Here is a 13112-nt window from a genome sequence, read left to right on the forward strand (position 1 = left end):
ATGCAGCTTAAAGAACAAAGGCTGACCAGATTTTCCTCTTGTTTTATTTTGGAAGAAGAGTGGAAACCTTGGAGAGTGGTTCTTAAATTCTTTGTTTCTTTGTAAGACTTGGAGGATACAGAAAAATGAGTTCTAGGCCTTCCAGCTTCCCCCAGCCCATATTTGTTGTTAAGCACCTTTTCACCTGGTCACTTACAAGGAGAACTATGCTCCTTGAAGGACTCCCAAATATTTGTTAAATTGCACTGTTTTGTTGTGTTTTTTAAAAATTAGGTATAATTGATATATAACATTATGTTAGTTTCAGGTGCAGAACATAATAATTTGATATCTGTGTACACTGTGAAATGACCCCTCCCACAATGAGTCTACCATTGGTAGACACGATGAGTTTTACCATCTGGCACCACATATAATTACAAAGTATTTTTTCTTATGATAAGGACTCTTAAGATCTATTCTCTTTGGAACTTTCAAGTATGCAATATAGCATTAGTGTTTTTTTAACACAATTTTATTTATTTACTTTTGGCAGCACTGTGCAGCATGCAGGATCTTAGCTGTCTGACCAGGGATCAAACTTGTGCCTGCTGCAGTGAAAGTAGAGTCTTAACCACTGGGCCGCCAGGGAAGTCCCCAGTATTATTAACTGTAGTTACCATGCTGTACATTACACCCTCATGACTTATTTATAACAGAGTCTGTACTTTTTGACCTCCTTCACCCGTTTTGCCCACCTCCACCCCTGCCTCTGGCAACCACCAGTCTGCTCTCTGTATCTATAAGCTTGTTTTTCCCTTGGTTGTTGTTTGTTTGTTTCAATTCCACATGTAAGTGAGATCATATAGTATTTGTCTTTCTCTTTCTGGCTTATTTCAGGTAGCATAAAGCCCTCTAGATCCATCCACATTTTTGCACATTTTAAGATTTCACTGTTTTTATGGCTAGAGAGCATTCTTCTATTCATATATATGACAATTTCTTTCATTCATCTGTTGATGGGTACTTAGGTTGTTTCTATTTCTTGGCTATTGTAAATGATACTTCTGTGACTAAGGGGGTACATATGTCTTTTTGAGTTAGTGTTTTCATTTCTGAGGGGCAGATAGCAGAAGTGAAATTGCTGGATCATGAATTAGTTCCATTTTTATTTTGTTTGAGGAGACTCCATACTGTTTTCCATAGTGGCTGCACCAATTTACATTCCCACCAACAGTGAATGAAGATTGCCTATTCTTCACATCCTTGCCAACACTTGCTGTTTATTGTGTTTTTGATGACAGCCATTCTGACAGGAGTGAAGTGATATCTCATTGTGGTTTTGACTTGCATTTCTCTGATTACTAATGATGTTGAGCATCATTTCATGTGTCTGTTGGACATCTGGATGTCTTTGGAAAAAATGTCTATTCAGATCTTCTGCCCATTTTAAAACTGCATTGTTTGGTTACTTCTATTAAGTTGTACAGGTTCTTTTTATATTTTAGATATTGACTTTTTATCAGATATATGATTTGAAAATATTTTCTCTCATTGAATAGGTTGCCTTTTCATTTTGTTGATGCTTGCTTTTGCTGTGCAGAAGCTTTTTAGTTTGATACAGTCCTACTTGTTTATTTTTACTTTTGTTGCTTTAGCTTTCAGTGTCAGATTAAAAAAATCATTGCTAAGACCCATGTAAGGCAGCTTATCACATATGTTTTCTTCTAGGAACTTTATGGTTTCGGTCTTACTTTGAAGTCATTAATTCATTTTGAGTGAATTGTTATGTATACAGTAAGGTAGTCGGTTCTGGTTCATTCTTTTGCTTAGGGCTATTCAGTTTTCCCAACAAAATTTATTGAAAAGACTATCTTTTGCCCATTGTATATTCTTGGCTCCTTTTTCATAAGTTAATTGACCATATATGTGTAGGTTTATTTCTCAGATTTCTCTTCTATTCCATTGATCTGTACGTCTGTTTTAATGACAATACCAAACTCTTTTGATTACTGTAGCTTTGTAATATGAATTGCATGGTTTTAAAAAATCATACAGACCTAGAGTCAAGGAGCCCAATTCCACCAGTTATGTAATCTTATACAAGTTATATAAATCTGAGAATCAGTCTCATAGTCTATAAAACAGAAGTAATATCTACTTCACAGATTTATTATAAGGAAAAAAATGTAAAGTAGTTAGCACAATGCCTAGCACCTGGCAAGCCCACAAAAAAAGTGACAGTGGATATAATGTTTCAGGAATAAATTGCTCACTAACTCTTCATTTAAATTCAGGATTCAGGATAAGAAAGTTGTGGTACATATAGACAAGGGAATATTACTCAGCCATTAAAAAGAATGTATTTGAATCGGTTCTAATGAGGTGGATGAAACTGGAGCCTATTATACAGAGTAAAGTAAGTCAGAAAGAAAAACACCAATACAGTATACTAACACATATATAAGGAATTCAGAAAGATGGTAATGATGACCCTATATGCGAGACAGAAAAAGAGACACAGATGTAAATAACAATCTTTTGGACTCTGTGGGAGAAGGCGAGGGTGGGATGATTTGAGAGAATAGCATTGAAACATGTATATTATCATATGTGAAACAGATCGCCAGTCCAGGTTTGATGCATGAGACAGGGTGCTCAGGGCTGGTGCACTGGGACAACCCTGAGGGATGGGATGGGGAGGGAGGTGGGAGGAGGGTTCAGGATGGGGAACACGTGTACACCCACGGCTGATTCCTGTCAATGTATGGCAAAAACCACTACAATACTGTAAAGTAATTAGCCTCCAATTAAATAATAAATTAATTTAAAAAACTAAATTCAGGATTCACCTGGGCTATGGAGGTTCCTTCCAGTGTGCCCCCAAATGTTCTCCTAGAGGTAGCTGAAATGCACATAAGCATCTGAGAGTTTTAATACCTTCTCCTTCCTCGAAACTTCTGGATTGAAGGCAATTTCCTGTATCTCCTTATGGGATGGGCCTCCCTGAGTCTTCAGAACTCTTAGGATTTATATACTTCTTTCACTTCTAGTGAAAGAAAAAGGTTCTTTCCTACACAATCCTGAGTGCTTCATGGTTGTTCAGTCGTTAAATTGTGTCTGACTCTTTGTGACCCCATGAAGTGTAGTATGTCAGGTTCATCTCTTCTCCACTATCTCCTGGAGTTTGCTCAAATTCAGGTCCATTGAGTCAGTGATGTGATCTAACCATCTCATCCTCTGCTCCTAATTCTGAATGGGACAAATCTCTCTCTAAGGTCACATACTGGTTAACAAAGTCTAGATCCAAATTGCATAGGTTCAAATCCCGGTTCTGTCATTTATTATCTATGGGAACTTGAGCAAGATATTGACTTCTCTGAGCCTCAATTTCCTTGTCCATAACATGGGAATAGCAATACTTAGTTCATAGGGTTATTATAAGGAATCAATGACATACTTCATATAAAGAGTTTAGAACAGTGTTTGGCCCCTGGTAAGGACAAAACCAGGTCCTTACTAGATTTTATTAGTTATTATTTTTAGTGTTATCTGGTCACAGTGAAAACACCATTAGTTGGTTTCAGGGCAGCCATCAGTGGGCTGGGTACCAGGGAAGCAACTGCCTCTTAGGGTTTGGTATTAGTTTTACCCATTTTACATAGGTTGTATTAAATGTTCTCTTTGGGGAAGTAAAAATGTGAGGTCAACAAAGCATAGGCAGGTCCCTTTATCACCTAGTGATTCAGAAGACACTCTGTGATTCTGTGGGGGCAGCCACACCATGGTCCCAATGTTAGAAAATCTGGAACCCAGGGATGCTTATATACTGATGCCCCAAACCAGCCCCAAGCCCCAGGTATTTCTGCAAGAAACTTCTGCTATTAAAGGCACCTATGGGGATCTTTTTTCATAACAAATCCCAGCCTGACCAATATTCACTGAAATATAAGATGTCCATCAACTCGGCCTGTCTCATTGGCAAAAGAGAAGAAAGAAGCTTCAGCTCTACTCACCTGGGCATCCTGTCTCACGAGAGCATCATCCAGATAATTGCTTTCATCCCTGCCTCCCTGAGGATGAGAAAAACAAACCACAGAGACTGAGAGAGGATCCAAGAAGATCTGGGTGCCCTGATAAGACAGAATGTCTGGGAACCCAAGGACAGGGTAATTAGATGGAAGGGTCATGAGTGCAGTTTAGGGAGAAAGGACATATGTCCTCAAATGTGTTTGCGTTACGCCCATGGCTCTGATCTGATCAAACAGAGGGCAAGCCTGGTGTGGCTCCCTGATGTTGTGTGAGTGTCTCTGACAGTTGAAGGGGCAGGAGGACAAATATGGCCTGGTGAGTGCTCTTCCCAGGACCACAACCCCCTTTTTCCTCCCCTTCCTCCACTCCCATGTTTTCTCAAGCTCACTGACTTATGTCTCCCTAACTGGCAACTTTATGCTGATCAACACTGCCACATAGGAGCTGGGGAAAGAGGAGAATCAAGAGACTCTGGGGCCAACTGTGGGGGCCTGAGGAGCACCCCAAAGTGCCCTGTCCCTCACCAACACCAGGAGGGCAGGACTGAAAGGTAGAGGAATGCCCAAGTGTGGCAAAATGGGCTACTTTTCTCTGGTTTGTTACACTATTTTATCGCTAGGCTATTCCAATGTGCTACAATCTAGGCATGGCTCTGCAGTGGTAAATCTGGGAGGAAAAGAAAAAATGGGTAGGAAGTAAGAAATGCAGGCTGGTTGGGACTTCCCTGGTGGTCCAGTGGTTAAGAATCTGCCTTCCAAAGCAGGGGACTCAGGTTCGATCCCTGGTTGGGGAACTAAGATCCCACATGCTGCGAAACATCTAAGCTCGAGTGCAACAACTACTGAGCCTGTGTGCTCCAGGCCCCGTGCCACACCTAGGGAAGCCCGCACACTGCAGCCAGAGAAGATGGCATGCCGCAACGAAGAGCCCCACACACAAAGAAGACCCGGCACAGCCAAAGCAAAAAAATAAAATAAAATGAAGAGAAAAGCAGGCTGGCATGATTATGTAAACATCAGCGACACAGCAAAGTGGGAGTTGGAGATGCTTTCCAGGCTTCCGCTTTGGTTGTTGGAAAAACAGAAACAATAGAATAGAACAAGATGAGGGAGGAAAAAGAGTTGGTTTGGAGGCAAAATGAGTTCAAGTTTAGTTTAGGAGGACTGGGCGGACAGAAGGAGATGATGGCAGAATATCCACAAGGAAACAGGGAAAAGGCATTGAGAAACGAGAGCCTCACACTCTGGAAGGAGGTCAGGCCTAAAGATAAAATTGTGAAGTGGTGTGAAATGCTTGTAAATCCATCTTTCTTTTCTGGCATCTCTGCCCCGACACTGGCCCAGACCTGCTTTTTTCATGATATCTGGAATACCAAGGTAACCTCCTGCCTGGGCTCCCCTCCTCCAGTTCAATTCATTGGACACACCGCTATCACATTACTCTTCTAAGACGTTCCAATCACATCACTCTACTGCTCCAAAGCCTTCAGAGGCTCCCCACAGCTCTCCAAAAAGAAAAAGCACAAACTCTCCTCAACATGGGACCCCAGTTCATTTTCCGGCTCAGCCAACTGTTCCCTGAACCCACTCCGTGTTTCCTGACTCCTTGTCTTGTCCTCACTGTTCTTCCTGCGTGGAATGTACCCACACACACCTGTGCCTCTTGAAATTCCAGCAACTCTCCTGGTCCTCTCTCAGCCAGCACCTCTGCCATGAAGCCTTTTCTGTTCTGCAACCAAAATCTCTCCTTGAACCTTTCTTCTACTCTGTGCCTCTTTTTTGGCACATACTTTCATGCTTTTATTAGAGCAACACATGGGCCTGCTAGATCCACTTCTGACAATATAAATTCTTAAAGCCCAGGACTGCCTTTTAACCACATTCCTAACTTTCAATGAGTAATGATTGTTTGGCATATATTAAGTACTTGTATGTATAAATGAGAAAAAAATGGAGATGCAAGATTAGCTAGAGTCTTTAAAGGAGAGAATATAAAACAACAGAGAGGCTTCAGAAAAACACAGGGAAAAATTCCCATATGGGAGGTTGAAAGTTTGAGAAAGGCTGGAAGAGCGGGTAGAGAGTGAACGTCTCAGTAAACCACCCCCCCACCCCCATCAAAGGTGGGAGCGACTCACGGCAGACAGAGACACCAGCACGCGCTGGAACATGAATGACGTGTCAGAGCGAATATCATCTTCAAGGCTGCGCCCATATTCTAGCAAGAGAGTCAAATTAGTGACATCAGAGTGAAGATCCCTGCCCAAACCCAGGTCACACCCCAGAGTGTTCCATCCTCTCCTGGACCAGCCTGATTACTGAAGCAGCTCATCATGAGGTTCTTCAGCCCATACACAGCTGATGAAAAACTAAAGTCTTGGTAAAATGGTCAAAATAAGTTGATGGTTAGAGCAGAAGATAAATGATTAGAGCAGAAACAAGATGCTCTTGTTGCTTAAATTGGGGGTTGAGAAGGCGGGGCTGTGATCCCCTCTTTTGTGGTTCCTACTGTCTAGGGACCTGTCCTGAATGTGGTTTGCAGTGACACGCAGAACAGGTTAAGCAGCACGAGGAAAGGCAAACGGCGTGAAGGCTCTGAACCTATGTTTGGGGACAAGCAGCAGGGTGTCCGCAGGGAGAAGACCACAGGGAGTCAGCGCTAGAACCAGACTCCCAGGTTTCGAATCTCCCGCTCTGAACCTCTACCAAAACACTCTTACTGTTTTGTTTTCTTTCTACTGAACTGTACATTTATTACAGAAAACTTAGGAAAAACAAAATGAGTTAAATGAAGTGGTGGGGGGTAGGCAGGGAACAAAACCTCATCTAACCACCCAGAAATAATAATCATTGATCACATTTTGGTGAGTATCCTTCCTCATTTTCCCCACATCACATATTATTTTTGTTTCTTTAAGAAATGGGATCACAACATCTCATTTTATGATTTGTCTTTTTCCCTTATCCATATAACATACCACTCATTGTAGTTTAATAATATCCTCCAATATACATTTTGATGATTATGTTGTATGGATGTGCCATATTTTGTTTAGCCACTGTGTTGGACATTTTAAGCTAATATAGATGACACTGTGGGATCTGAACCTTTGGACATTTTTTATTATATTCTTAGGTCAAAAAGGCATGCCTCTTTTAAAGGCTCCTCATACGTACTGTCCTCTGGAGATTTTTAAGAGGGGAGTATTGCCACTGAGCGACTGAACTGAACTGAACTGACTGCCACTGAAGGTGGTTGCAGGACCTACAGCCTAGTCTGAAGGTAAGAAGCTGAGGAGACTGCTCCTCCAGGTCAGTCCCTGGAATGCTAAGATTCAGTGGTGCCACCACATTTGAATAAACACCTTTGATTCTCTGCTTGATACTAAAGAACAGCTTTCCAGCTTTCAGGGTAATAAACACTTCACTGCATAGCCTAAGAAGAGTGGCAGGTACACCTGAGGAGTCTCGAAAAGCCAACAGTCATTTGGATCAACAGGGATCTGCCTGAGAGCGGAGCTTGTAGCTGAGGCTCCCTCGTGGTCAGTGTTTCAGTGGGTAACCTCCCACTTCCAATCTAGTTCTCAGAGGACAGGGCCTCCACCAAGGCCTCTGAGGATGCTACATACGCAGCTGGTAGGTCTGGTTTATGCGCCGGATCTCCTCAGGCGTCCGGGAGGCCAGGATCTCAATCAAGCAGCCCTCATCCGTGCCAGCTCCCTAAATGTAAAAGCCAGGGGAGAGGGCGTTATGAGTCAGGTTACCAAGTTGAGTCCCAGACACAGGAGGAATACAACCAGAAATCTGCAGAGAATAAAGACAATTCACCTAGTTCCAGCAATAGGATTTGCTCATTTTTAACTTTCCTATCCAAATTCCAACATGTTTATTAGTTCTAACAAACATTTCACGGGCTGTTTTTGGGTGTTGGTTAGGAATAGCTTCCATCCTCTGCGGGTTTTGTCTTGCCTTGGTCTCCCCTGTACTTTTCCTTTGAAGGACAGAATCTTCTTCTGGCAAAGGCTGTTATCTCTGTTTCCCAGTGACTAGCCCAGAACCTTCCATGAGCCTGAGTGTTCACTGACGTGAGGGAGGAGCGCAGTCATAGCTGAATTTTGTACTTGGTCGCTAAAAATCGGCAGAGCCTGGCCTAGGGCATAGTGGCTCCAGCATCTTGGAAGGCTGAGAACTCTTGACAGGTTCTGAGCTTACAGCAGACCAAGAGGCCCTCACAGTGTCAGTCAGAAGTTCCATTTCTCAAAAGAGGAGCTAATATGGCAATAAATTGTCTGGAGTTACACCACAAGCACAAGTATAACCACTCCCCAGTGGGCCACCGGGAAGAAAGAATTTCTTCACTTTCGGGGAAGTTACAGTTGCTAGATTGTAATGTCCTGTTTTCAGGTTGTCTTAAATGAAGGAAAATCCTTCCCCCACGCCCTCCTCCTCCACGCTCTCAGGCCTTGTTGGCTTCTTGAGAAAGCCCGGCAGCGGTCCTCCTTTGCACCCCCAGCCCCAAGAGCAGGAGGAGAGGAGCACAAACCTTCATCGCCTTTCGCAGCTCGTGCACATCGTACAGCACCGTGGGCGTCATCATCCCCAGGATCACCTGCTCGAAGTTGCCACTCAGCTCCGACTTCAGGTCGTCCATCAGGTCCTGGGACACAAGGAAGTGCTCCGCTTAACGGCTCCAGTAACAGAAACCAGCCACCCTCGGTGAGGTCCAGGGATGGCTGAGGTCTCCAAGACCCTCTCAGGGGGCTCACGTCCTCGAAACCCTCTTCATAAGAACACTAAGACGTGGGGATCTGACATTACACCCTCATCCCCTCCCAGCTGTCCTGTGGAGCTTGCCAAAGGCTGCTCCAGCATGTCTACAGATACACAGTTATGTGAAAAGGCTATGAAAATACTCCTCCCCTTCCCAACTACCTATCTGTACAAGACCAAGTTTTCTTCCTACTGTAACCAACACCAGGTATCGCAACAAGGTGAATGCAGAAGCACATATGAGAATCCAGCTGTCTTGCATTCAGCAGACATTAGAGAGATTTGAAAATGTAAAACAACGCCAATCTTCTCACAACTATTTTTTTGTTTTGGAATATAAAGCTATTTTTCCTGAAATTGTTATTTTTGCTAGCATGCAATGAGTTTTTATTGTTTTTAAAATAAGTTGACAAATACTTAGTTTTAAATATCCTCAGTGTTAATTTCTAATACAGTCAATATTAATAGGTGTAACCAGCAAAAACAAAAAAGTCTTCAATAATTTAAGAATGAAAGGGGCCCCAAGATCAGTGTGTTTGCTCACTTATGAACACACCCTGAATATATTTCCAAGTCAGTATCTACCTACAATATTTTTAACAGCTGCAGAAATTTCTATATGTAGATGTAATATAATTTCTTTTATCAATGCCCTGTTTCTATTTTTCTACTATTCTTCTAAATACGCATTTAGTTGCATTCTTGTAATCATTCATGATTAATTCTTAAGGCTCAATTGTTAAAAAGAAATGTAATAACTACTTGGACAAAGGACCAAATTCTAAAGACATTTAGTCACATTTCCTCTTACAGGTCAGAGAGTTTAAGAACCTGCTTAAGATCAACTAACTAGTAAGGAGGCGATTTGCTTTCAAGTTCAGATCGCAGATTCTCACAAACCTGAGTCCAAAACACTGTATTTTAATCTATTGTACCTATTTTTATGTTAATCCACATATATCAAACAGATGAATGAACAAATAAATTAGCATTCAGTCAATCTGCTAAGGTTACTCATCTTAACAAACTGTTGTCAGATCAGCTTAGTTCTGAAGCTGAATAAATCAACCCCAAATATGTAGCCACACTTTAGCTCACACACCACAGGCATGTTCATTAAACTTCTTTGGGGATTCAGGAGACTTTAAAATGCCCAGAAGATAGTCCAAGCAACCTGATGGATAGAATCTTGTTTTCTGCTGGTGCCCAGCCAAGGTTGGCATGTAGATGCTCCCTGGAAGAGCTGAGCCAGGCCCGTCCTGCCCAGCAGCTTAATGCCTGTCTTTGGGAAGCAGCCTCATCTGACTAGCTTTTATAAATTATCTAGGAACAGAAATACTTATCATGGAGTTAACAGCACCTGAGACCTGGAGGCACTCACTGATAACATTTACTCAATAAAAAGATTGTCTAGTCACACAGATAGGCTTTCAGTGATATGAAAAGACCGGGTGAATGACTCTGCTAAGTGAGCTGTTGGAAACGAAACTGAGACAGGGTTCCTCTGGGGTGTGGGATTCAAAGCAGAAGGGGAAACATGGTGAGTGAACCACCTCTGAATGCACAAGCCAGTAAAATGCTTGTGTGTAAAATATACACACACACACAGAACCCCATTCTATAACTGGCGGGGGTGGCCCTCAATTGAGGATCATTCAAAGGAATGAATATATGCCACAAATCGGTTTACGTAGAAGAGTCAGAATAGACCCTAAATCCTAGGAGAGCCTATTTAGAACAACAAACTGGATTTAATATTTTAATCGGTTTGGAGGATCTTCGTTCACAAGTGGCCAAAGGAAGCCACCAGGTTGAGGTAAGGAGCATGGGAAGCAGAGCCCTGCCTAGTGCTTCAGAGCGGGGTGGGGGCAGTGAGTCCATTCCACAACTAAGTCCCTGCAAGAAATTGTGTGCAAAGAGACTAAACTTAGCCTTGAGCTTTGTGAATCAAGAGCTCCGTGAAATCACTTCTGGCTACGGACAGTGGAGGAACTATAGGATGTGTTGAAGCTGTTTGTTTGTTTTCAAGAATATCTTTAAACAAGGCAAGGGATCCACCTTTTAAAAACAAATGGCTGGGCTTCCCTGGTGGCTTGGTGGTAAAGAATCTGCCTGCCAGCGCAGGAGACATGGTTTCTATCCCTGGTCCAGGAAGATCCCACACACTGAGGAGCAACTGAGCCCATGCGCCACAACATTGAGCCTATGTTCTAGAGCCCCAGAACCATAACTACTGAAGCCTGGGTGCTCTAGAGTCCGTGCTCCAAAATAGGAAAAGCCGCTGCAGTGAGAAGCACAACTAGAGAGAAGCCTTCCTTGCCGCAACTACAGAAAAGCCCACACAGCAATGATGACCCAGCACAGCCAAAAATAAAAATATAAAATTATTTTTTAAAAATCCAAAACAAAGGGCCACTACTTCAGGGATCAAGTAGGAAGGGGTCCCTGCCTCCCTGTTGCCTGACAGATCCCTTGTCAAGGCGGAGAGCACAGGCCTACCCTGCCGATGGTGGTCTTGTAGGCTGTCCGGATTTCCTGGCGCTGGGCCGTGCTGCGATAGGCCAGGACGTTGATGATGGCATCTTCATCTGTGCCTGGTGGAGAGGAGACAGGGAGGGAGTGCGATTTGAGCAAGGAATGAGAAACTGGGTTCCTCTGCGGACACTGGCATAACCCTAACACACAGAGAGAGCTTTCTAAGCAAAGAAGTTCTTATTCGGAGTGTTTGTCTATTTTGAAGGGAAACAGACACTAGATTTAGTTATATGTTGTTGTTTTTTAGTTGCAAAGTCATGTCCAACTCTTTCACGACCTTATGGACTGTAGCCCGCCAGGCTTCTTTGTCCAAGGAATTTTCCAGGCAAGAATACTGGAGTGGGTTGCCATTTCCTCCTCCAGGGGATCTTTCTGACCCAGGGATCAGTCCCTTGTCTCTTGCATCTCCTGCACTGGTAGGTGGATTCTTTACCACTGAGCCACCAGGGAAGCCCCACTAGTTATTTACCACTAGATAAAAGAGTCAAGGTCTCTGAGCAATAGTTTCCTTATCTACAAACATGCATGATCATAGTACTTTCCTACTAGGGCTGCTGCAAGTGTTAAATAAAACAAATCAGTGCATTACTTAGCACAATGCCCAGTGCTTGCTAAATAGTCAGTACATGTTGACCAGGACGACCTGTTTCCCCTTCTCTGGAAATCTTCTCAGAGTCTTTGGATCACCCATATTTATCATCCATGTTCTTACCTTTCGCGCCTCACTTCGATCTCTTTATTATCTCCTCTGAGTTTTGAAACAGTTCAAATTAATTTTCAAAATTCACCATTTGGCACTTCATAGGGTTTAAATTGGTGGCTGATAGTATCTACTTCTTTTTAAGATCTGTAACTGTGTTTTTCTTTTCTAAGCTCTCTTTCCTGATCTCTGATTAGAAAACTATTTAACTTTATTAAAAGTTTTCATTTGAGTGACTCTTATGGTAGACTACTTCTTATCTTTTGGAAATGTTCACAATAAATAGAAATAGAATTTTGTGTTATTTCCTAAAAAAAAAAAAAAAAGCCATTTGAGCTTTTTGTTGTTGCAAATGTCACAGTGTGTGTGTGCGCTCAGTTGCTCAGTCATGTCCAACTTTGTGACCCCATGGACTGTAGCCTGTCAGGGTCCTCTGTCCATGGGATTTCCCAGGCAAGAATACTGGAGTGGGTTGCCATTTCCTCCTCCAAGAAATCTTCTCGACCCAGGGATCAAACCCTCGTCTCTTGCATCTCCTGCATTGGCAGGCAAATTCTTTACCACTGAGCCACCTGGGAAGCCCTGTGTAAATGTTATAGAAACCAACTCATTTTCCTTTTTTTACACATATGTACATTTCAAAACTTATTCTTTTCCATTATGGTTTATCACAGGATATTCAATATAGTTCTCTATGTTATACATTAGGGCCTTGCTGTTTATCCATTCTGAATGCAATACTTTTTTGCATCTACCAATCCCAAACTTCCAATCCATCTCTCCCTGTCTCCTCCTTGGCAACCACAAGTCTGTTCTCTATGTCTTCAAGTATGTTTTGTAGATAGGTTCATTTGTGCCATATTTTAGATTCCACATATAACTGATATGTTACTTGTCTTTCTCTTTCTGACTTATTTCACTTAGTTAATTTCCAGTTGCATCCATGTTGCTGCAAATGGCATTATTTTGTTCATTTTATGGCTGAACCGCCATAATATGTACCGCATCTTCTTTATTGATGCGAAACTTTTTACAACCGCCCATGAATTCCCATAATGCATTATCCTACCAAACTTTTTCATTATGAATTCAAATTA

At 42.4% G+C, this 13112-nt stretch overlaps 1 protein-coding gene across 2 annotated transcripts in view; it reads right to left on the reverse strand.

The window, feature by feature from the left end:
* The window catches only part of ANXA4 (annexin A4), a 72572-nt gene that overhangs the window by 16163 nt on the left and 43297 nt on the right, over window positions 1-13112 (reverse strand). For both annotated transcript variants that reach the window (XM_061155131.1, XM_061155132.1), the window contains 5 exons: window positions 11280-11374; window positions 8554-8667; window positions 7640-7730; window positions 6149-6228; window positions 3996-4052 (listed from right to left, as the gene is read on the reverse strand). In XM_061155131.1, coding sequence (XP_061011114.1) covers window positions 3996-4052; window positions 6149-6228; window positions 7640-7730; window positions 8554-8667; window positions 11280-11374 — 437 coding nt within the window. The remainder of the gene's footprint in view (window positions 1-3995; window positions 4053-6148; window positions 6229-7639; window positions 7731-8553; window positions 8668-11279; window positions 11375-13112) is intronic.

Source organism: Dama dama, chromosome 11 (assembly GCF_033118175.1).
Source record: "Dama dama isolate Ldn47 chromosome 11, ASM3311817v1, whole genome shotgun sequence".
NCBI classification, from domain to species: domain Eukaryota; kingdom Metazoa; phylum Chordata; class Mammalia; order Artiodactyla; family Cervidae; genus Dama; species Dama dama.